We start from the raw sequence: 24652 nt of genomic DNA on the forward strand, positions 1-24652 counted from the left end.
TGCAATTTGAAACCACTTGAAACAAAACCAGTGTACTCTGACAAAGTAACTGGGAAGTCATGCAGTACCATACCTATTGTACCTATTTGATATGACATCACCGTCACATTTCTCTATCCTACTATAATTCTAGTAACCTCTGTCTGTAGTGGGTCTGTAGTGGGAGTAGGTGAAGCTACCCGGTTCTCCTCAGTGGCTGGACCAATTGCTCTGATTTTGCACACAGCCATTGACCATTACCATCTGAACTTAACTGTGAAGCCCGTTTTTCAATGTCATCAAATCTCAGCTTCTTATTAGCGTTTATGTGTAAAACACTGTCGCCATGGTTACGGGGCTGCCCAGCTATGGGACGAACTGCCTCCCGGGTTGCCAGATCATGTGCGCATATCCCCCCACGGATACGTCGACCGGGTATGGTCTAGTAACTGATAACAATCCCAAATAAGCTACACAGGTTAATGAGGAGAGGGATGTGGGGGCAACATAATTAAAAACATTGCAATACATTTCATCATGGTTTCAAAGCCGTACATGCTGCGTGTCACTCTGTAGCCGAGTTCTTGGAAATGGAGGTGATGCAATAGACACAGCAGGCAAACAGACTCTACAGAGTTTTAATCATTTCCCAATTTCACATAAAATACATATAAAAAAGTAGAGCGCTCTCTGGGTTCGAAATCAATTGGAGCAAAACCTGAAATTGCCTTATACCGGGTTCCTTTTTTTCCACTGCTCAGTTCTGACTCGCAGATGATACATTTAAAAAATACACTCATAGGACTACGAGCATTATGATAAAAAAAACAAAAAAAAAACGAACTAAAACCATACCGCAAATAAATGGCCAAAAGATTGACAGATTCCTGTTAGCATTCCTACTTTCAAAACGAGTACATGTAAAAACAAAAATGACCAATGAGGAGATTCTTGAGGCAAGAACTGGTTTGTGTAAAACTGGTTAGCATTCAGTCGGTTGACTATATACACTATATGACTAAAAGTCAATGGACACCATTTCTAATTAGTGTTTCTAATTAGTGCCCTTTGTTGCAGTGAAATTCATTGTTTATGCTACAGCTACAATGATTGACATTCAACTGTATGCTTCCAATTTTGTAGCAACAGAGGAAGGAAATGTTATGTTTCAGATTGACAATCCCCTATGAAACCCACACATAGAGCTGCACAATTAAAAAAAATGTTTGGGTTCACAATAATGTAATTGTGAAACTAGCAATTATTTCAAAATCCTTATTTGGTCAGCTGTACCTTGCCCTCATCTCCTCACCTTTATACAAGAGTTAATATAACCATTAAGACAATGGAAAAAAACAAAGATGATTTCATCATTAATGATATCACAATATTATGCAAAAATATAAACCAATCCATTTCTGAATGGGGAGTGTGTGTGTGTTGGGGGAGATTGCCATTCTGCAACAAGAAACAGCCTTCTGCAAACTGTAGGCACAAAATTGGTAGCAGCTGTAGAATTAACTTAATCCATTAACTGGGCACTAATTAGAATCATTAATTGGAAAGACCGTCCACTGACTTTTGGTCATATATTAGAGCGTATATGGCAAGTTTTTAGAAGGAGATGAAGTGTGTGTGTGTGTGTGTGTGTGTGTGTGTGTGTGTGTGTGTGTGTGTGTGTGTGTGTGTGTGTGTGTAGATCTGTATGTATGGGCTTAGAGCTGCAGGGCACAGAACTGCTGGTAGACGGCCAGGATGTGAGGGTCAAGCTCTGCTGTGAACAACAGGTTCTCCAAGGTGCCCATGTACTCCCTGATGGTCACATGGTGCTGCACAGGGGAAAGAAGGACCACCAATCAATCATTCTATTCCTCCAACTCACTCCGTTATACATTCAACTGATCTGTCAACTATATCAGCGGTTCTCAAATTTCATTTCAAGGACCCCAATAACTTGTGTATAAATGGACCCATAGGAGCCACACTGTAAAAACCTTTTTCTCTGAGTACTTCCTTGGTGCGCGTGCGCGCATGCGTGCGTGCGTGTGTTATATGCGAGCGCTTTACCATGAGGAAGATCTGCTCCAACCTCTCGATACAGTTCTTGTACCAGGGAGTGTTGATGTCAACGCTGGCCGTCTCACAGCGAACTAGGTGCTCTGTCAGCATCATGATGAAACGCTGCAAGGAACAGAAAACAAATACTCATTACAATCACTTACATCATACTATTTTTACCAATACAATAAACCTACTGGAATATATCTTTATGAAATCCACAGCTCGTATAGTGCAGTAACTGGGCGGCTGAGTAAAGGCATAACTGTACACATTGCTGTGTATCTTTTGGGCTAACATTCAGCTAAAATAGCAGATCTGTAAGGTTGTACAGTAGATGTGCCATTTTCAGCAAATAAGTTTGGTGTAGAAGGGAAAAAAGGGGGCCAAGTACAGACCCTTGGGGAACCCCTGTCAACAAATTATATACTAGGATTTAAGTGGTTTAGAACCACTGTGGTACCTGGAAGATGACAAGGAAGAGGTTCTTCTGTTCGCTCTGAGCAGACTCCACTTTCTCCTGGAGTTTCTCTATCTGCTCCTCCAGCTGACCTTCCTCATCTTCACTGTTCTTCTCCATGTCTTCATCGTCGCCGCTGTGGGCACTGTGAGTGCTGTGAGTGCTGTCCCTCTGCTCACACACAAACAAAATGTCAAACTGATCAGACTGATCTAACTCAACATTACTCCATTAAGGCCGTGGTTTTCAAACGTTTTAATTTCAAGGATCCCCAGTTTGGTATGCATTAGGCCACGGAACTATGCGTACATTAAATGGTTTTAACACAAACCTTCCTGGACAATCAGAAACAAGTATTCATTCAAACCATTGCATAAATTAATAAAAATGTCTTGATCTTTCTAGAATCACTGGAATGTTATTGTACAATATGGTTATGGTTATAACCCTTGTAATTCTTGCAACTGGTTGCTTTTAATGTTGACAATGGAGAAATGTAAGGCTCATTCTATGGTCACGTGGTCATGAGACATAGGCTAAACAGTAATGTAGAATTGGGAACAACAAGTTACCCTCTTGTGTTGCTGTTTCTCCAGCTTGTCCTTGGCCTCTTCCAGCTCCTTCTGGATCTTCTGCACATGTTTGTCCATCTTACGAATGGTGGAGTGCAGAATCTCCCAAACGTAAAACCTACACAGAAGACAGGGTCAGAAATGCTCATGATAGCTTTACTTAATGCTATTCCATATATCACTAAGATACATATGATAGAGAGAGAGATTAGATGGATTCTTTTATGATCTGCTTTTCCATTCCAATTGACCCCCTCCCAGCTGCTTCCTGGCAGCCCCAACTTTGAAAAACCTGTGCACTACCCAACTAAAGGACATGATCTCTGATCTCTGTCTGTCTCTATCCACCTGGTGAATTCGTGAGCCATATCCGGAGAGAAGAGCCAGTTGGCCACAGCCGCGCAGTCCACAATCTGGGTGCGGACCATCTTGTCCACCAGCACAGCGGTCATCTGCAATAGCAGCACACATGTGGTTAATATCAAATCAGTCAAGTTTATTTACACTGCATTATCAACGATCTAACGAGAATCTATTCCTTTAAAAGGAGTAGTTCACCCAAAAAATAACTTTTTTTCTATCAATTGCACCACCATGAAGGCTTGAATTCGTGGATTTTTTTTTTTTTTGTCGCATTCCTAAACCAATAATTTGATGACCGGCGGAAATATGCAAATGTATCCGGTAGGAGACTCAAATTAGACGCTTTGTATCTCCTACCGGAAATACACCCAGTCATCAAATTATTGGCTTAGGAATGCGATAAAAAACAAAAATAAATCATGAATTCAAGGGTTCATGTGGTGTGTAATTGATTTTAGATTTTTTTGGGTGAACTACTCCTTAAGATTAATTGAATTTGGGCGTCTGCATTCAGAAATGCAGAGACCAAGCAATGCAGGCAGCACTAGTCCACAAATCCATACACATCAGTATGTTAGTCTTTCACTTCTGTTTGTCGTCTACTTTATTCGTTCAATTCCGTCTGTGGTCTGAAGGTTTGTTCTGTAATCCTGTACATGCATGTGCTGTGCCTGTGTACTTCGTTAAATCAGTCCATGTCAGATTGTTAAAACTCGCGTTTCTGGTTTTACCTCCGGATGCTTCCTCCAGACCTCATAGATCACTCGGAGTATGTGAAGTTTGCCCTCGTCACACTCTGTCAATGCTTTTAACACCTCGTGGAACCTGTCAAGAAGGGATTTAGAAAAAGAAAATGGCAGGCAAGTGATGGATTCTAAAGAACGCATATAAGCGTTATTGGCAGAAATTGTGTTAAAAGGACAGCATGAAAAAACTGGAGAAAAAAAAATCCATTAGATCCATACTACAGAATTTGAGAGTAGGTTTAGTTAGGTATAGTAAGTTTGACTTATCAAAGACAAAATGTGTCCGTTTTCCTATTTCACTGACCAGCTGTGTTTATGAACTAAGAGGCGATTATCCTTTTCTATCTCGCAATCACATCAAAATCACACTCAGCTGGTGTGTGCCTGTTTGGGTATTGTGACACAACTAAGCTGGGTACAAATGCTAGAAGCAAAAAAACAAAAAACAAGTTCTTGTAAAAATCCAGCAACTGATAAAGATCAATACAAAACAATATGGCACCAAATAGGCAGCAAATACATATCTCCAATGAGGAATGTGTTTTGAGGAACCAATGCCATGGGAGGAGCTACAGGACAGGTAGGCATGGAGGTTACTTGGCACAGTGGTTGGGAACCAACCAACCACACAAACACTCACTTGGCCAGGGCACTGAAGGAGTGGCTGAAGGACTTCGCAGCCAGATGGAGCAGGGTCTGCAGAAACACCTCAATCTTCAGAGGGTTGAAGCTCTCTCCCTCATCTGGAAGAACATAGATGGAGACAGAAACAGACAAAGAGAAAGTACAAGAGAGAAAACACAGTAAGAGAAAGTACACCAAGAGAAAGGAGACAGTAAGTAAGCAAGCAGGACAGAGCTGCTGCTAAATGTCACATCAGTCCTTATATTGAGAGAGGGTAGAAAGCTGTAAAACACAACATTGTTGTTAACCATGTCCTGTTCCGGTTCAGAGTCCCAAAGCTTTGTTTAATTGGCTCGGCAGCAGATTCGGGGAACGGGAAACACAAATGACACCTTTATGAGAGTTTCCCTCTCAAATCAATCATGGCTGCAGAGCCAATCAGATTAAGCTATGGGAAAATGAACCGGAACCCGGTAGGTCACCTTTTGGAAACCCGAGACTACAGTTATGCACAGTATAAGTATATTACTGCTATGAAAATTGAGTGAGGGATTTTACTTCAAACTACATGTACCCTGTCCTGGTCTAGAAAGTCAAAAAGAACCTGGTTCTATATGCAGTCTCCCTAGCAGCTTCCCAACTGATAAAATCTATGGACTTTTCATCAGAGATGCATTAGGGACAGTGGGACTTATTTGAATGAATAAAACATTTGAACCAATCTGTATGGTAGGGTACATTAATACAATATTATAACTAGCATACCTGCAATGGTTGGAGGTAGTCTCCCTTTTTTTCCATTGATATATTCTGACCATAGGCCTGGTGTCGGGTGTGACAGCTACTAGTTGATAACCCATGAAGCCACTCACCGTCATCATCCTCCTGGTTAGGGTTGGGTACTTCCTTGAGGATGGTCAGGATCTCCTCATTGGATGCTCGGTTCTTGATGGCATTGCTAACGGTGATAGCCACTTGGTAACCTGGCAACGATGCTGTTGGGGAGGGGGCACACTGATTACTTTAAAGTATTTTTTTACATCAACTTATATCATCCATACCTCAATAATACATTTGACCAGAAAGGTAATCTAAGGCAATTTAACTGGAAGCATACTATTCTAATATGTTCGGCAAGCTCTAACAATACTAGTGTTTAGGTCGCAGTCTTGTAGAATAACGAATACAGATTAAATGGGCATACAGATGACTGCTTTGGAGTTCATTATTTAACCACAATTTAACTAGGAATTCACTTGGAGATACTCCTTTTCAAAGGAGAATTGGCCATAGAATGGGTACACAAACAAGCAGCATAATAATAGAGTATCACACTCACACACACACACACACACACACACCCACACACAAGTTAGATCACTACAGATAGAAGTACACTATTACAGTGAAATAAATGTCAGGGTCAAGACAAAATTGTCAAATGACAAAGAATGCTTGACTTACAATTACTCTCTTCGTCGTATTTGTAGTAGAAGAGGGGTTCGGCTGGGATGAGTGCTGAGAAACCAGCAGGGACAATGTCCACTATCCTCTGGTGGTATGACAGCCTAAAATGGACAGGGACCAATTGACAACTCAGCAGCTAGTACCAGAAATAACGTGTCGCATCGTGACGGGTTGTGAGCTTGTAGATCTGCTATTTTTGAAATGCGACATCGGCACGCAAGTAGATATACATCAGGCTTTACAACTTTCTTACAAATCCAAATGATTTTTAGGGCGTTTCTGCCTTTATTGATAGTACAGTAGATAGAGACAGGAAACAAGGAGAAGCAGGGGAGTTACACGCAACAAATGGTCCAGTCGGCTGGGAATCAAACCAGGGACTCGCTGAGCCACTCAGGCATCAGGGCCTATATGGTACGCGCCCTAACCACTCGTGCCCCATTCTGGAATATATTTCAAGATGAAAACAGTCTAATATGATGTGAACCAAGCAAGAATGATCATAATGAATGCATTTCTATCAACTAAACTTGATTTAATGAAGGTCATGGGGCACTTGGAGGGCAAGAGTAATAATTTCCCTGTATCACTTGAGTTCAAGCTTCAAGCTTGTGCCACACAATCACACAATGTGAAGTGATGTATAAGAATTTATATATTTGTACAAAGCAAACAGAGCATCTAATGCGATGATATGCAACGCCTCTAATCTTTTATTACCTCATGCATTTCTCGAGCACCTCCTTGACAAATTTGGGCTTGGGTTTGTCTGCATCCACGGTCAAGCAGTCAGCCCTATGGAGAGATATACAAGTCACAAATAGAATCAAACACATTTTAAAATGTGTTTTTGTCACTTTGGCTGCAGTGCACTGCACCATTATAAAATGATAATTGTAATCGTTTTATTTGTCAAAAATAAAAATAAATGTATGTACACATATTTTGCACTTTCTGTATTATTAAAAACAGCATGCACTGCTTGACATTTAAAGCTTCAATATAAAATTGTATGAGTAATTATTAGAATTTAAAATCATGATATGCTCTCCTCAAAACTCAATTCTGACCTTCTTATGCACAGAATTATTTTGCAGCAAGCATGAAACATGTATAGTCCCACAAATGCTGATGTAGTATTTACTCACCAGTCATCCCAACTCCATCGAAATTGAAAGTTGCTCAAATGATGAGAAAACCAGTTGAGGAGTCTGAAAATGAACGAGAGACAAGCTTGTAAAACTGGACCACAACAGATGCAATTTCTACAAGGTCTTATAATTGTGTGGTTGAAGTACAACTTAAAGGAGGGCGCCATTGTTAGATTTAAGGTTGTTTAGTCAATTAGCATGAAATTCACACCTTTTTGCATTGATCAACAGTTAATATCACAAATGAGAAACCGGCTGAGAAAAGTATGTAGGTCTCACTCTTAATGGTGCTTAGCCATCTGATCCTACAATAAATACCCAGAATGTGTCAAATCACAAGAAATTGTCTCAAGACACTTTACATGTAGAGCAGAGACCCGACATTGAACCCACCCTGGCTGAGCAAGCATTTTTTGCGACAGTGCTAACAAAAAACTCCCCCTTAACTGGAAGAAACGTCAGTTAAGGGGGAGTGAGGACTTGGCTCTCAAGAACTTTAAGGCTGTTGCGCCTTGTGTGAGAGGAGAGAATGGCTGTAGTTTTGTCTTTCTTTTGATTTGCTGCTTAAGCAGGAGTCAGAGAGCGCTGACAGACTTAACACCATGTATTGATCAATACTCTCACAGATAAGGACATGGAGATAAGATTGGAAAAACTGTTTAAGCGATTCACAGGCCCAAATACACATACAGGCAAAGCCTAGGTTTAATATATCGATGGCCATGGACAATTGGACATATACAGAAAAGAAAAATCTGAGTGTATCATTTACCTATCTATGCAAGCAGTGTTCATAGTGTCCAGTCTCGTGTACAGCATCTCTGTAGCTTGAGCCAACTGGCATTCAGCTGTTAAGGTAAACTCAAATGACAAATGCATTGTCCTTTATAATGAATTGAACAAATCTACATTAATGCTTTTAAATAAATAGTAAAGTATTAACAGCATGTAATGTTACCCCTCTCTCTCCATTTGCTGACCAATCTTTCGGGCCACTATCAATACGATAATGGATCATTTATATTGGTACATATTTAATTGCAGTATACAGAATGCAAGATTTCAAAAACGTATTTTAAATAAAATATCTTCTCAACTGTACAATAATAAATTAACTTCACAAACATACAGCATTTTAACTAAGTTAATTCATCATCACAGGTAAGGATACAACTTGGGGCAGTGATCCAGGCTGCAGTTTGCAGAGTTCAATGAGCAATGTGGTGTACATGACGTCAATGTGGGGCGGCACAGGTAGCTGGAAGAGTTCCCCAAAAATCACCTGTGGCAAAGAGAAGCAAACCGTCTCTACAGTGGGAACACCTCTGTTGTCTGAAACCTTTTCTATTTTTTTCCTGGTGACAAAAAATAATAAAACAACACTATACCTCCACAATGTGATAGTTAAGTGGAATCTTGTTCTTCCCTGGGTAGCTGAGTAACTGGGCAGCACTGAAAATAAAAGCAACATTATTTTAGAGAAATATAAATTCAAGAACTTCGTTGTTGCTTGAAGATTCATTACATAATTTATTTTATCCTAATACTTGTCTTAGTTTGTCTAAGAAAACGTGCTGGCTACCTGTTTAAAGAAACAGGTAAAATACATAGCAGAGCGTTTCTCTAGCAATCTTTGAATAATGAAAAGGGGCGACACCTGCTGGTCAACTAGTACTATGAAAATAGCATTCACACAATGAATCCAATTTCCAACAGGGAAACAGGATTAATTCAACTCTTTACAGGCACCAAAAACAATCGTAAATAACAAAGAACTTAATACTTCTTACAGTTAATAAGCATTGAGACAAGATTTAAAATGACTCTTTTAACACTAGCATATTGTACATCCCATAGATACACAATTGCTGGACCACACACAAAGACAAAATGTGTCATCAACTTGTGAACGGCTTTTCTCCCTTTACCAATGTAGGGAAAAAACATTATATTTAAAATAATGAATATATTCCATGAGTTTTGTATGTCTTTATCCGAGTAGGAGAGGGCATTTATAGTGTATTAGGTCATACAAGGCTTATTAACCAGGGTGTCTTTTAAATGTTCACATTCAGACGTGGAAAAGAGGCCGATACATTTTTATGTTTGGCAGACAGCAGCAGAATTGGGACAAAGGGTCCTAATGAAAAGGGACAACCCACTGCAAGAAGCTTTTATTGGATTTTAATTTTGCCCACTTGGTGGCTGGTGCTAATGCACTAATCAACAACAACAACACTGGATAGCTATTGGCCAAATGTTGGCGGTTTACCACCCTCAATGCCAGAGATAGCCGTTACTCACCATGTTTTCCTCTCTTTCCAGTGAGATTTGATGATACAGTGTAGGTTCTCCTCAATAACAAACCTCTCAACGGAATGGCTGCCAGGCATAACAGGGCCCTAAGGATTGACAGAAGACAACTTTGAGAAAAACAGTGGCAATAATTCTAGGATTTTATTTAAAACAGTTGGGTATTGGTGGTACACAAAATAAGAATGTGTACACTATTAGGCCAATAATATTTTTTAGAGTGGGAGCTTTTGGGCTCTACCGGTACACCATCATTAGGTATCAATACCCAGCCATATGAACACCATACCTCAGGGGCATCAGTGTAGTCAAACATACGGAAGACGACTTTGGGCATAGGGTACTGGGCGTCGGGCATGTGTCCCGGCGGGGTGAACGGAGGCAGGTTGTGCTGCAGGGCCTCACATAGTACACTGTCGAAGGCAATGTACGGACGCAGGATGTGTCGCTCCTGCCAACGATCTTTTTTTAGCTTCTGAATCTGGGACCAAAGGCAGTCCAGGTACTGGGTGGAACAAGGAGAGGATAGGTTATATTTAAGTACATTTTACTACCCTATTCCAGATGAGTGAGAAAACATGTGACAGGACAATTTGATTTGACTGTTCTCATATATATTTCTTGTTTCCACTTCTTTTGTGTGATTCCTTCTGTTTTTATTGTTCCACTGCTGGATTTTTTATACGCATCTTACAACCTTGTTAAGAAAGATGCTATAGTACAATGTATTCTCATGTTGGTTGCTTAGTTCAAACATATGACCTAATAGCTACTGGCTGGTTGCTTTAACTGCTAGGTCACCCTGCCACCCACGCAATCTAAAAAGGTACCACTTGGACCTTACATGTCATTGAATTTCAATATACAGTGGCTGTTTCCCTCACCTCCTCTTGTGGGTGGGGCTTCTCCGCTGTCCACACCTGCAGCATGGAGACGTGTGTCTTCGTTCGCCTCCTGAAAATCAACAAAGACACTTATATTTTAACTTTCTTCCACTTTAGGGAAAAGCCAGACACTGAGCATGATTCTGATATCTACTTACAGAAACATCATAGACAATTACATTACTATATGTAGATTGAGAAAGTAGTAGAAATAGTAGATTCAGAAAGAAAGAAATGAAAACAAAAAGCAAGAAAAGTCAATAGGAAAAGATAAAACAAGAAAAGAAAGAAAGCAATACAAAATAAGTCAAAAATGAAGAAATAAGAAAATAAGAAATTCAGAATGAACACTTACTTCAGGTAGCCCTCAATCTGGTTGAGCAGACGGTCCATCTCAACATCCTTCTTCTCGTACAGCTCCTTACCAACCCAGGGCAGACAGGACAGCACAACGTACACAAACCAGTCTGACCGCACCTGAGGACAAAGATAGCTTGGTCACTTTTTTTGTTGTTGCAGATAACATGAAATTTCTCCAACACGTTTTTCTTTCCCATTGCGCTTTTACCCTGTTGTATTATAAATATGAATATCATCCACCGTAATTTGCTCACAGGGTTTATCTTATGAACTATACAGAAATGTAAGAAAAAGAAAATATCTGCATTTAACTCATTCACTGCCTGAATTATTTCTGGCCGCGTTTGCCCACTGCCAAGATTTTTCATTGAAAAAAAAAAAAGTACTCAGGAGCCGATACACAGCATTTTTAAGTTTTAAGTTAACAAGGAAGTGGATGGGAGTCTAGATCTTCGAAAAATCATATCTCCTTGGTCTTTGGGTCAAATAAAATAAAATAAAAGTTTTTTTCAAAAGTCGTTTTAGTCGTTCTAGGCAGGCATGGCTTATGGGACAGAAGTCGTTTTAGTCGTTCTAGGCAGGGAATGAGTTAATACAACAGTGCCAGATTAGAGCTATGCCCATATGCAAATTTTAAAATAGATGCATATTGTTGTGGTTGTGTCCTTCATAATTCTTCACCAAAACACAGGTGAAACCAGCATTGATGAAAACAAAAATAGCCAACTATTGGTATTTTAAAGCCGGGGGGTGGGGTAGTGGTACCATGTGCAATAAATGATTGTGCCCCCCAATAGCTACCTGTGGTACATCCTCCTCTTGCGTAACACTAATGAAGTTCTCAAACATAGCCACCATGGAGGGAGCAGCAATCACATGGCAGTTGACCAGATCAGACAGAAATCTCACCTGCAAAAATGGACAGCCAGCATTACATTAAAAGTAGGTAAAATTAAGATCACATAAAAGCAAGTCTATAAACATATATTGAATATATAGAAATTCAATGAGTTGAGAGAAGTCAAAGTTGTTTGTATCGTCCACAAGGTCATTTAGTAGCCTACCAAGTAAAGAGCTTCATTGTACAAATAGTTTTTTAATGTCTCCTTGAGTTGTCTGATCATGGCCTCCACAAACTCGCCACCAAAGTTGTAGTTTCGGGCATTGAGAAGGCCAACCAGTGTTGTATACACAGACAACTTCTCAGGGAGGAGGCGGGCACTGTAAATGAAGAGACAACAGGGTTAACCACTTTAATCTTGGTATCCCAACTTTGGACATGTCATTACAGGCAAACATTTTCAAAAACAGCAAAAAAAAAAAGATTGACACTGTCATATGACAAAGTTTTAAATATTATAAGAGAACACGGTTTAAGATAGTAAGATTAGGCTTATGTGGTTAAGAAGACTTATGAATGAGAAACCCTGAACATTTAATCAAACACTGAGCAACAGCAATGAGGTAACAGAAAGTACTTACACAGCACATAAAATGCGCAGGATTTTGTTTTTGTAATTTGGGAGGTCGGCCTCTAGGACGCCCGCAAGACCTTCCAGATTGCTCTCCAGTGATGATGTACTCTGTGGGACAAAAGTAACACCATTGAAAATAGTTTACAAGCAGCAGTAAAGGTTAGGGTAAAAGTTGTTTTGACCTTGGGCCACGTAGGCAACTAGCATTACATAATGGTAAACAGCATTTGTACTCAGGGAATGTAGCCTTAAGGCCAGGTCAATTTGCTCAATTGATTTGACCAATATAAATGCATGCAAATTTAATATTTATTGACTCCTTAACCACTTTCAACCTGCCGTCCCCATCGAAATTAGGGCATAAGTGGTTAAATAAACTCTGTGTATGGTTAGGAGGAGGGTTTTTGATACCCAATTCTACTTGGATGTGTGTGAGATGCAGCAATGCCAAGACAAGACCTATTACCTTCTCTCCCACACGACATATCAACGACTCCAAGCGGTCCTCAATTTCAATGGGCTCAGATGTCCGCCTCCTTTTGTGGGCTTGGCCTCCTACGAGGGAGAATTGACATACAATTAAAAACATAAAATATACTTTTTTTAATCTACATGTCATAAAACATTTATACAGCCCTGCAAATGCATTATGTATTTAAAGGGAAAGACCACTTTGGTAGAGGTTTGGGTTACTTGTAACTTGTGCAGTTAGTTACCTTGCCATGATGTAAGTCCAAAGGTGGACAAAAACTCAAAAATAATTGCTCCATTGATTAGAAATTGATAATTCAACGATTTACATTGTACGGTGAAACAGCTCTCAAAGTCACTCTTTTAGCACGAACACAAACCAAGCTGATTCAGACAATATGGAACATCACCAAACCCAGTACCGTTTATTTTTCAAATAAAAATGGCAACTTCCAGTTGATTTTTACTATTTTAATGTGTGGATCCAGTCTGGGTTTCGTTCCTAATAAAAATAGTAAAATCAACAGGATGTCAACATTTGTATTTAAAAAACAAACAGTAAAGGGTTTTGTGATGCTCTACTCTATATTGTCAGAATCATCTTTGTTTGTGTACATTTACGTGACTTTGAGAGCTGATTCACCGTACAATGTAAGTCAATGAGGAGCATATTTTTAATTATCAATTTCTAATCAATGGAGCAATTCTTTTTTGTTTATTATTTCTTCTCCGCCCTGTTGGAGTTACATCATGGCAACTTGGCAAGGTAACTACACAACACAAACCTCTACCAAAGTCTTGCCCTTTAAATGGTGAAGGGTTCATGGCTAGGGTTTATATTTCCTTTCACCAAAACATGTACCCATAAACAATGGCTGTACCAACATTTGGCACCCAGTAATATCAGCGTTAAGGAGTTGAGTAAGGCATTGCTTCTCAAAGTGGGGTCTGGGGACCCCCGGGGGTACTTGAGGGGATGCCAGGGGGTCCCCAGCTAAATGATTTATAGGAACCAAATGGACCCTTACGGGTCCATTTGATTCCATTTGTACACTCTCAGAGTTAAATTAACATTGATGTTACAATAAGAATTGGGGTCCCAGAGATAGAAACGCCATTAAATGGGGGTCTGTAGCCTAATGCACGTCAAACGGGGGGGTCCTTAAATTGTAATGATTGAGAATCGCTGCTACAGCCGTATCTTCTCTGACGGGGGTCCCTGGCTAATCTTTTCAAATGGGGGTCCGCGGGCTAATAAGTGTCAACTTGGGGGTCCTTGACATGAAAAAGTTTGAGAACCACTGGAGTAAGGGCTAAATAAATACACTGTGCCAGGTTCAGGTTGCCCCGCCCCCATATACGTCCACTGCCTAACTAGCTAGCTATTCTAACTAGCCGAGGCTAAGGCTAGCAACAAGTCTGAAGGAGCGAGAAACGGTGAAGTAGGAAACCCTCTGGCTAACAACGTTCATTGGTGTATTCATTATATACAGTATTACGGCGGTTAAGTGACTCATACGCTAACTACACTAATGTTGCATTCACGTCAACGCGTACATAACATGTGCTGCTGCTGCCCCGTCCCGACGCCGAGCAGCTTAGCATCAGTAGCCTAGCATATAAAACAAACTGCTAGTCGGTGTAAAACAACGTGAAACTTACCGTCGTCCCCGTCACTGTGTCGTCTCCTGGACATTTTTTTACGTCACGCTCTTCAACTCACAAGTGTTTATGAAACAGTCACTATGCAATGTATGTTGTTGTTGTTGTGAGAGTGTGTTTGAATTTGAATGGTCGCTGCATAGAAGAATAGCGGTTAGATTCAAGTGAAACGCGTCCGGTTCATACAGCCAGGGTGGACCGGAAGTAATTGGTGGTGCATCAAGCTTTGTCTTCCGTTTTCCGACCAGCGTTGCCAGATTGTGTGAGAGAAATAAGCAACCAGGTCTATGAAAAGAAGCCCAAAAGAAGGAACTTAGGCCACATCAGCATCGGAAGACCCCTTAACAGACGACGTCACACTGATAAGAACCAGTATGCGTGCAACCAGTATGCGCTAAATGAAACCCATTCTATCAGGCGTTATTATGATTCCCACACCGCGTCGTGGCAAACCCGCTGAGCGGGCGCTGTGATTGGTCAGTAGTCGCTGTGATTGACAGTTCTCGTTTTTGCTACTATGCCTATACCTAACCTCAACCCTAACCCTAACCTCAGTAAAACTATGCCTAAACCTAACCCTAACCCTAACCCTAACCTCAGTAAGACTATGCCTAAACCTAACCCTAACCCTAACCCTAACCTCAGTAAAACTATGCCTGCCGGGGAGCCAATCAGACACGTAAGGCGGGTCTAAATCCAGGACGCGGCGTGGGATTCATAATAACGCTTCTATCAGGTCTCGCCCAGGGCGTTATTATGATTCCCACACCGCGTCGTGGCAAACCCGCTGAGCGGGCGCTGTGATTGGTCAGTAGTCGCTGTGATTGACAGTTCTCGTTTTTGCTACTATGCCTATACCTGACCTCAACCCTAACCCTAACCTCAGTAAAACTATGCCTAAACCTAACCCTAACCCTAACCCTAACCTCAGTAAGACTATGCCTAAACCTAACCCTAACCCTAACCCTAACCTCAGTAAAACTATGCCTGCCGGGGAGCCAATCAGACACGTAAGGCGGGTCTAAATCCAGGACGCGGCGTGGGATTAATAACGCCTCGCCAGGACGTGCCACACTAGCCAACACACAAGAGGGGGTTGGGGTGTGCTGAAACTAGCGCACCCCGAAACAACAGGTTGGAAATTGATTGCGTGAAACAATCACCTGCGCATCCAGTCTCAATCTTAGTAAACAATTAGTTGGTCTAGCAGTTCTACAAGCTCACTAGGTCTGCTATAAAAAATTGGAATATATTTTAAACATGTTTTTCAGATGGGGGTCTGCAGAGAAATACATTAATTTGGCACGTGTCCTTGACATGCAAATGTTTGAGAACTGGTTTAAACAAAACAAAAAAAGATTGGAAGCAAGCCCAAGTAACTACACTTTAAAAACAAGCTTAAAAAAAGGCAACTACTAATATTTACAAGCAACTTTACAGAAAAACAAGCCCACAGTCGCTTATAATAAGCGGACATGGCAACACCGTGCATCAGATTTTGTCTTCCGACGTCCATCGTCCGATATTTTGTTACACGTCTGTGGCTAGTTCTATTTTTGTTTTTAAGTTATTTTAATTCCTTTGTTAGTATAGCAGTGTAGTGAAATGTAATGCGAATGACTGCAAATTATTAACTATTTGTTTTCGTTATTCTTCAAAAGATTGTGTTTCTGGTTGGCCAGAAACAAGTAGTTCGTGAGAGGGTTCTTGAAACAATACATGGATTTATATTGATTGAGTGAAAAGCATGGAGAACAAGCTTTGTGCAGAGTTCACGGGCTTTGATCTGGACACATTCATCACAACGCATGATGATGATGGATCCAAAAGAGAAAAACCTCCTCTTTCTGCCACACTGAAAAAGTACCATGCATTTTGCAGGAGGAGGGTGAGTATTGTAACAACAACAACAACAACAATGTGCTACACCAGGGGTCTTCAACAGGGGGTCCGGGACCCCTAGAGGGTCCTCAGAGTTACTACAGGGGGTCCGCCAAATCTTTGTGTGATATGATTTTGTTTTAACCTTAACCACTTCAACCCTAGCATCCCTTTTCTGAGGAGAACTTTAGCCAAAAATAGCAGATCTATAAGCTCACAACGCCTCACGCTGCGAGAAGCTAACGTTACTTGCACGCTGCGAGGCGTTGTGAGCTTGAAGATCTGCTATTTTTGGCAAAGAGGTATAGGTGTAGAGGGAAAAAAGAGCAGACCAAGTTTAAAAAAAAAGTTTAATCTGAAACTCAATTTTATATAATATAGAGGGGGTTCCCTGCTTCATCTCTCTCTCAGCTAGGGGGTCCTTGGCCTGAAAACGTTGAAGACCCCTGTGCTACGCTACAGATTGGACACAGGTCCAGTGGGCAGGCAGGCTGAGGCAGCAGTGGTGTAAAGTTACTAAGTTCATTTACTCAAGTACTGCACTTAAAGGTAGGGTAAGTGATTTTCTTTGGTTAAAATAAGTGTTAAATAGCTCTATATTCTGATAGTACTCATGTGTTTGTTCAGTAAAAGGAGTCTCCTTGTGTCTCCAGCTCTTTATAAAACAGAAAATGCATTTTCATTTCAGTTTCAGTTTCTTTTCCAATTTTATCCAACCAGGATAGAGAACTCAATCAGGATATAGATTAAACAAGTGAAATTGGAAGTGATGACACTAAGAAATGAGCAGACAAAATTGGAACTGGAACACTATAAAATGAAGCTTAAAAATGGGTACTTTCTCCTGATTGGCTGAGATTTTGACACCTACCAGAAAATGTATTTTCTGTTTATTAAAGAGCTGGAGAGACAGGGAGACTCCTGTTACTGAACAAACACTCTATAGCAATGATTACTATCAGAATATAGTGCTTTAACCTTTTAACAAAATACTTTTTGTTTTAACCAAAAAATATCACTTACCCTACCTTTAAGTAAAAAAATGTGAGCACTTCTTCCACCATTGTTGCTGTGTAGTAGAATGGTTCAATCTCAATGCTAACTAATACTAGTAGTTTTGTAGTGTAACTGAGAATTGAACTGTTGTCCTTGGTTTGAAAACCAGTAGTATAATTCCCCCAGACTACTGATGGTAGTTGAGAACAACTGATCAATGTTTTAATATGTTTCCTAAATATTAATTATTTTCAGGCATTCGCAACATTTGTGGCATCCAAGACGGATGGATCATGCTGCAAGGAAGGCAATCGCATGCTGGCTTGGTGCTGCTGTGGACAGACATTCAGAGAACCCTCTTCCATTCACAAGCATGTGGCCAAGAGTCATGAATCTGAAATTCAACAACTCACAGAGTCCACGTTTAAACATTTGTTGAGCCAACTTGAAAAAGAAGCTGCCAGCAAGCATCAACAGCCAAGTGTGCAACAGGCAGAGCCGCTGAACATTGCACAGTGGATACCAGACACAAGTTGCATCACTGAGGATCAGCTTCAAAAGTATTTGTCTTTATGTTTCACTTTGGTTCATCCATGCCTTTTGGCACTCTTTTGCATATAGTACACTACTACACTTTAATGAATACACTTTTTCTCATCTTGAAAAGGGGTCCAGGCAAGGTACTTCTGTATTACTGCTACTGTCAGGTTGAAGACCCGCATGTCATCTCAGCTTGGCAGAAAGATTTGTGTGAAAAGCTCCATTTAACTGGCAAGGTAAGCAAATTTCCTTTGCTTGGATATGACCTTTTCTAAAGTATCTGTAATCATTATTAGCCAATAATGTCAATTATTGATTAATGAATTGGTTAATAATTAGCCGTGCATCGTTGTCCGTGGTCCCCCCAGTGGTCTATACTTTTATCCCAGTCTACACCAAATAGTTTTGGCAAAAAATAGCCGCGCTTGTAGATCTGCTATTTCCCCCGTCTGTTAGAAAAAAATTGCTCAATGTTCACCTAAAATGACATGCCCAGAATAATGGCGCTAGGGTTCATGTGGCTGGTGATTATGGTTAATTCTCTCAGGTGAGGGTGGCCACTGAAGGAATCAATGGAACTGTTGGGGGCACTGAAGTGGCTGCTGACATGTACATCAAGGCAATGCGCTCACATCCACTCTTCAAGATAATGGAGGAAGAAGATTTTAAGGTTTGAATGAGTTCAAAGGAAACCATGCCACTGGTTGTCGAAAGCTGTACAAATATCTTTTGTATAATGCATGGTGCATGGCTTTCCCCATGCTCTGATACACCTATATTCATGCACACACATGCCATACTAACAATAGATTAATTGACTGAACTAATCAGCTGATGAAACTATACTTTTTATCATTTTAAGCAAATATTAACCAATTTACTAAACTTAGGTACATTATCTCTCCCCTTCAAAAATACCAATTGGTATTGTATTTTATATCGTTATTGTTGATTAGTCACCTTTTACAACGAGGTATAACCTGTAAGGATTTTGCAATCGTGGAATGTGCAATACAGCTTAAGTGTGGGTAGCGCCCCCCAAAAACATGCCAAAATCCCCCAATGTATCTCTGTTGGTATTCACTCTCATTTTGAGCGACCTACACACACACACACACACACACACACACACACACACACACACACACACACACACACACACACACACACACACACACACACACACACCTGCTGGCATCTGCCAGTCACAGGTGTGTGGCTGGCATCTGCCAGTCACAGGTGTGTGACTGGCACCTGAGCATGGGTCCTGCAACTTTGACAGAGATCTGTCTGTGGTACCGTTGTGCAAATTCTGCCTGTAAATCTCTGGAAGAAATCCTATGGTTCCTCAGTGAAGCGTGAGGATCAAATAATGCTGCCAATCTGCGTAACGGAACACCAGCTTCCACTTGCCCTATTGCACAGGCCTTATCCTGAAGAGACAAATGTGGCATCGTTGCTGCTTGGAGCATACACAAACTCAACAAAGTTGCAGGACCCATGCTCAGGTGCCAGTCACACACCTGCCAGCAGGAGTGTTATGGCAGGTCGCTCAAAACGAGAGCGATTACCAACAGAAGCATATTTGGAGGAACACACATTTAGCAGTGTGTTCCTCATTCCACGATTGCACAATCCTTACCAATTATACCTCGTTTTTAAAGGTGACTTATCAACGATAACGATGTACAGTACAATACCAATTGGTATTATTGAAGGGAAGAAATAATCGACCAAAGTTAAGTTTAAGGTAAACTTTTTTTGAGGAGTTTACATCAAATCCTAATATATTTTTCATGTGATTGTCTAGATTAGTGATGGTGGTACAGAGTGTTTCGCTGACCTGAGGGTTGGTGTCTACAAGGAGATAGTCCCCATGGGAGTCAGCCCTGATGTCATCTCCTATAAGTTGGCAGGTCAATATCATAATGATAACTATTGTAGCAGATAGAACTATTTGTATAGCCCTTTTCTGTACCTAGTCAAAATGCATTAATTCACACTGGTGACAAAGACAAATTACACTTCAATAACATTTCAATTTTGTGTCTTTCAGGAATTCACTTGCAACCTGAAGAATTTCACAAAGAAGTGGAGACCCTTTTATCTAATGGGGATTTGTGTAACGATACCATCCTATTGGACTGCAGAAACTTTTACGAGAGTAAAATTGTATGTAAAATGTCTTATCTGTATAGAAATATCAATTGAATATTAATTAAGCCAGATTCAAACGCATGAAATCGTGATTATGAGCTCAGATGAATAAACCTGACTGGTGAATTACTCATTTGAAATGTCATTTTTATTTCCCCCCAGGGACAATTCAGTCATTGTCTGGCCCCCAACATTCGTAAGTTCAGCTACTTTCCAGACTATGTGGACCAGAATCTCAAGCTGTTCAAAGACAAGAAGGTTCTCATGTACTGCACTGGGGGAATCCGCTGTGAGCGTGCCTCAGCTTACCTCCGCTCCAAAGTGAGTTTACCTGTCTCGATTTCACATTCGGTTTACATTCGCTGGTAGTTAAGTTCCAAATTACCAGATTATCAGCAACTTGATTTTAACCACTTTCAACATCCCTATTGTGGGCATGTCATAGATGAAAAGTTAAAAAATATCTACATACCGGCCTGGACCGCTGGCGTAGCGGTCCAGGCACCTAGACTCAGTGTAGCCTAACAGCGTGTCGCGGGTTCGAGTCCCGATCCCGACGGCCTTTGCTGCATGTCACTCCCCATCTGTCTCTCCCCATTTCCTGTCAGCCTACTGTCCTGTCAATAAAGGCATAAAAGCCCAAAAATAAATCTTGCAAAAATAATATAATATCTACAAACTCACAGCACGTCACATTGTGAGCTTGTAGATTGGCTATTGTTGCCATTCACCACCACCATCGTACAATGAAGTATGAAATGGGGCTTAAATGGTTAAACATAGAATAGTGTTCTGAACCAGGTTTACTTACCTGTGAACGTTGCTGGTTGAGTAGATGAACTGCCTTTGTCTTCAGGATGTGTGTAAGGAGGTGTACCAGCTGAAGGGTGGGATACACAAGTACCTGGAGCATTTCCCAGAGGGGTTCTATCGCGGGAAACTGTTTGTGTTCGATGAGCGCTACGCTATCTCGTCCAACAGTGATGTCATCTCAGGTTGGTGTCTAATAATAATGTGACTTTGTTGTTGTCGTTGTTGTCATTTAATTAAGAAAAAAACACATAATGCCATAGGAATGACAGAATCCCAAAAAGTTTTAGCCTATTATATTACATCCACACGTCATATTGATCATCAACCAATTAAATGCCAATGACAGCAAATTGTAGACTTTATGCCATTTGCTTTTTGCTTGTAATTTTAATATTCTATTAGTGTACTAATTTATTCTTTGGCAAAAATGTCAGCTGATGTCACATGTTGAGTGAACATGTTCTAAAACACTTTTTGATAAGCAGTCAGGCGTCATTCTTCTCCTCTGTCCCACATTTCAGAGTGCAGGTACTGCGGCTCACCCTGGGACCAGTACCAGCTGTGCACCACACAGTTCTGCTGTCAGCTGGTGCTCTCCTGTCCCGCCTGCCGACTGGAAGGGCACACCGCCTGTTGCCTCACCTGCCAAACCAAACGGGGACAGGCACAAAGCGATGAGCCTTCCTCCACGCCACAGCAGAAAGAGGAGTGTGAGTGCACAGATGTGCGACTCCGGGTTCCTCAGGAGGTTGTGTGATGCAGTGTCATCATCTCTGAGACCATGTTTGTACAAAGTGAAATTTTATTCGGTCTGAACGTTTTCAGCCCTCCGGCTTCCAGTAAAGCATCAATGAAGAGGTTTGCCGATGACTGAAATGATAATATTGTGGAAATCTATTCATTTTAATACAGTTTGTACAGGTTTACACACCAACAGGTGAAAAGTGCAGTACAAGTGTGCACACTGCACAGCTCAAAACCATGAAACTGTATCAAAATAAACAATACCAGCACTCCCAGATCAATAGTATTCTATTTATTGAGGGCAGCAATGAACATGTCTCTTCTAAAAGCCATCTTCAGTGTAATCAAAACCAGCAGAATGTAGAAAGTACATTTTTATAGAAAATGCGAGGTCCAAACGCCGATTGGGCAAGAGAATATATATGTATAATATACATAATATGGTACATCTATCCATATCAGTCAGCTTATATCTTAAATAAAGACAACTCAGATGATCTGTGTGCTCTCCTTTGTAATAAATTAATTAATCGTAATGAGATGAGTAGGTCTATATACATATTGAAAGATTACAGATTGCACTATTATGACTGACTGTCAGTTTCTATAAACTGACATCTAGAAAACTGATTTATACTGTAGATGTGCTGGTGTACCTATATACAGCTTGGCATATTCTTTGACACTATTCGCGTTGTGAGCTTGTAGATCTACTATTTTTAAAAAAAATAATTGAAAGTGTTAAGTGTACCTGTGAGTTTTATTAATATTGAACCAATGAAACGTATTAAGCTTGTAAAGTCTGTAGTTTGACTTCCATCACTGCTGCCGAGACCACACAGAATGTCAGGAAAGTGCCCCATCTTGTGACAAAGCACAAGTACTACACGTTCATGCTCTGTGTATGGCAGTTACACCTTGTTTGTTTGACACACTGATTCCAACAGAAAAATAACTGCATTCTGCATGTGTTTATTAGAAGAGTGATGTTATGACGGGGGTCTGGTCGCTGCACACCTTATATGTTGTCGCAGTTGTTTCATTGTGGGACATTTATAGCAGCATTGTGTCCACTGTTGCGTACTGTAAAATGTCCCGAATTTAGTATGCATTTCACATACTATTGAGTAGCTACTTTTACAGTCTATGGTAGCTACTAAGCTTTCCTAAAAAAAAAAGTCCCACATACTAATTTGGGATACTAAATAGTTAAGGAATTCTTTCATTAATTAACTATTTCATATTCCATGGGATTTACAATGAGGATGTTTACATTTGAAAGACCCCTGGGTTCAGAAGGTGTTGCCCACAGACTGCCTGTATGAAAATAGTCTCGAGAGCAGTGGTTCTCATAGTGAGGTCAGGGGACCGACCATAGAACGACCGTAGGGCCCTGAGGACCCCAGAAAAATGTATTGGCATCAAGATCAGTTTAAACCACTTTAACCCTATATACAGTGGCCATTTGAAAATAGCCGATCTACAAGCTCAAAACACACCACGACACACTGGGCTTGTAGATCAGCAGTTTCCAATTTTTTCCGATGAAATTGTGTTATTTTCAGTAGACCAAAAGTATGAATTAGGCTATTTTACATGCAGTGTCTCCCATTAAATGTTGGTGCTGAAAGTGATGAAACTCAACTTGACACTTCAATTATAAATGGAAGTGTCCTCCGTGTCATCAGCGCCCATACCCTAGGTGGGGTTGGCGAAAGGGCCTACTCTGTGTGGAGTTTGCATGTTCTCCCCGTGTCTCCCAGGGTAGTTAATACCCTCACAAAAACATGTAGTAATCCTGGTCGCTATACCGCCTCCCCGATGACAGCAGGGGCGCCTGATGGAGGGGAAGGAACTGGTTGGAATAACGTGTTCCTTCCACGCGCTACGTCCTACCGGGTAAACTCCCCCCTGTCAGGTGATAAGAAGGTCAGTTGGCTCATGCATTGAAGGAGGCATGAATTCGGCCCTGGGCTCCCTAGGCTGGTGGGGTGAGTGTAGCGCCCAGGATCATCCCTTAGATAATTGGCACCGGGTGAAAAAAGGTTACAAAATTGTGGGATAAAAAAATATCAAAATAAATGGAACATTCAATGTACTGTAAATAGCAGATCTGCAAATGAGCTTGTAGATCTACTTTCACTAGTCTTTATTAGAAAAAGGGCTAAGTGGTTAATTCATAATGTACTTTTCCCCCTTTCCAGAAATGTAGTGCAGTCAAGAATAGCCTACAATATTTGACTTTGAAATGTAGGCCTAGTGGAGTGAAAGACATAGGTATAAAAAATATATAAATTCGCAAGTAAAGTAATTTTATGTTTTTTTACACCAATTTCATAAAGACACGTAGAGGCACTAACAAAAATCAAAACATTGGTGGACAACATTAGGCCGATCAGCATCCTCCCTATAGTCTCAAAGGTAGCCGAGAAGTGGGTAGCAAAATTGTTGATTATGTTCTGCCTAATCTCTCAAGAACAGATTCTGCACTGCGTGAGAGGAACTCAACTGAGGAGGAACGAACAGCAGAGCAGCAGAGGTCGCTGTTTTTCCTTTGCAGTTGACTCTGGGTTCCGAAATTGTGTTCTGCCTGGTGTCTGTCCTGTCCCAAATACAAATGTATGCTGATGACGCAGTCGTCTTTATACACGGTAACGACTTTGAGACAATATCATCTAGTCTCACATGTGCTTCAGGTTCAGGTCTTGTTAAGAGACACATTTAATGTTTAAACGCAAAGAAAACGGTATGTATGTTTTTCAGCAAACGGCAAGTGAAATAGAGCAGGTCCAGGGTGTTTCTGGAAGGGGAAAAATTAGAATTGGTCTCCCAATTAAAATACCTAGGGGTCATATTGGATCCAAACCTGACTTTCAAAAAACATGCCGAGAAGGTGACGAATACAGTAAAATTCAGTCAGCAAAATTTCAAACAGA

General features: G+C 40.7%; 2 protein-coding genes across 2 annotated transcripts; one reads left to right on the forward strand and one right to left on the reverse strand.

The window, feature by feature from the left end:
• Positions 1–601: 601 nt before the first annotated feature.
• On the reverse strand, positions 602–14764 carry ncbp1 (nuclear cap binding protein subunit 1). Its single transcript, XM_084085904.1, has 23 exons — positions 14586–14764; positions 12919–13007; positions 12460–12560; positions 12042–12198; positions 11779–11886; positions 10973–11094; positions 10618–10687; positions 10023–10238; positions 9725–9822; positions 8809–8872; positions 8592–8702; positions 8193–8257; positions 7418–7480; positions 6990–7064; positions 6267–6370; positions 5675–5797; positions 4819–4921; positions 4164–4257; positions 3418–3521; positions 3070–3187; positions 2501–2668; positions 2047–2160; positions 602–1808 (listed from the first exon to the last, which is right to left on the reverse strand). The coding sequence occupies exons 1-23, from the start codon at positions 14617–14619 to the stop codon at positions 1695–1697; spliced, it is 2415 nt and encodes an 804-aa protein (XP_083942030.1). The 5' UTR covers positions 14620–14764; the 3' UTR covers positions 602–1694.
• Positions 14765–15792: 1028 nt separating this feature from the next.
• On the forward strand, positions 15793–22263 carry tstd2 (thiosulfate sulfurtransferase like domain containing 2). Its single transcript, XM_084041316.1, has 9 exons — positions 15793–16473; positions 17718–18022; positions 18130–18238; positions 18550–18672; positions 19813–19918; positions 20059–20174; positions 20322–20480; positions 21016–21154; positions 21494–22263. Exons 1-9 carry the CDS (start codon positions 16333–16335, stop codon positions 21727–21729), a joined length of 1434 nt encoding a protein of 477 aa, XP_083897442.1. The 5' UTR covers positions 15793–16332; the 3' UTR covers positions 21730–22263.
• Positions 22264–24652: the final 2389 nt, after the last annotated feature.

The sequence above is a fragment of the Gymnoscopelus microlampas genome (assembly GCF_963454915.1).
Source record: "Gymnoscopelus microlampas genome assembly, chromosome: 18".
NCBI classification, from domain to species: domain Eukaryota; kingdom Metazoa; phylum Chordata; class Actinopteri; order Myctophiformes; family Myctophidae; genus Gymnoscopelus; species Gymnoscopelus microlampas.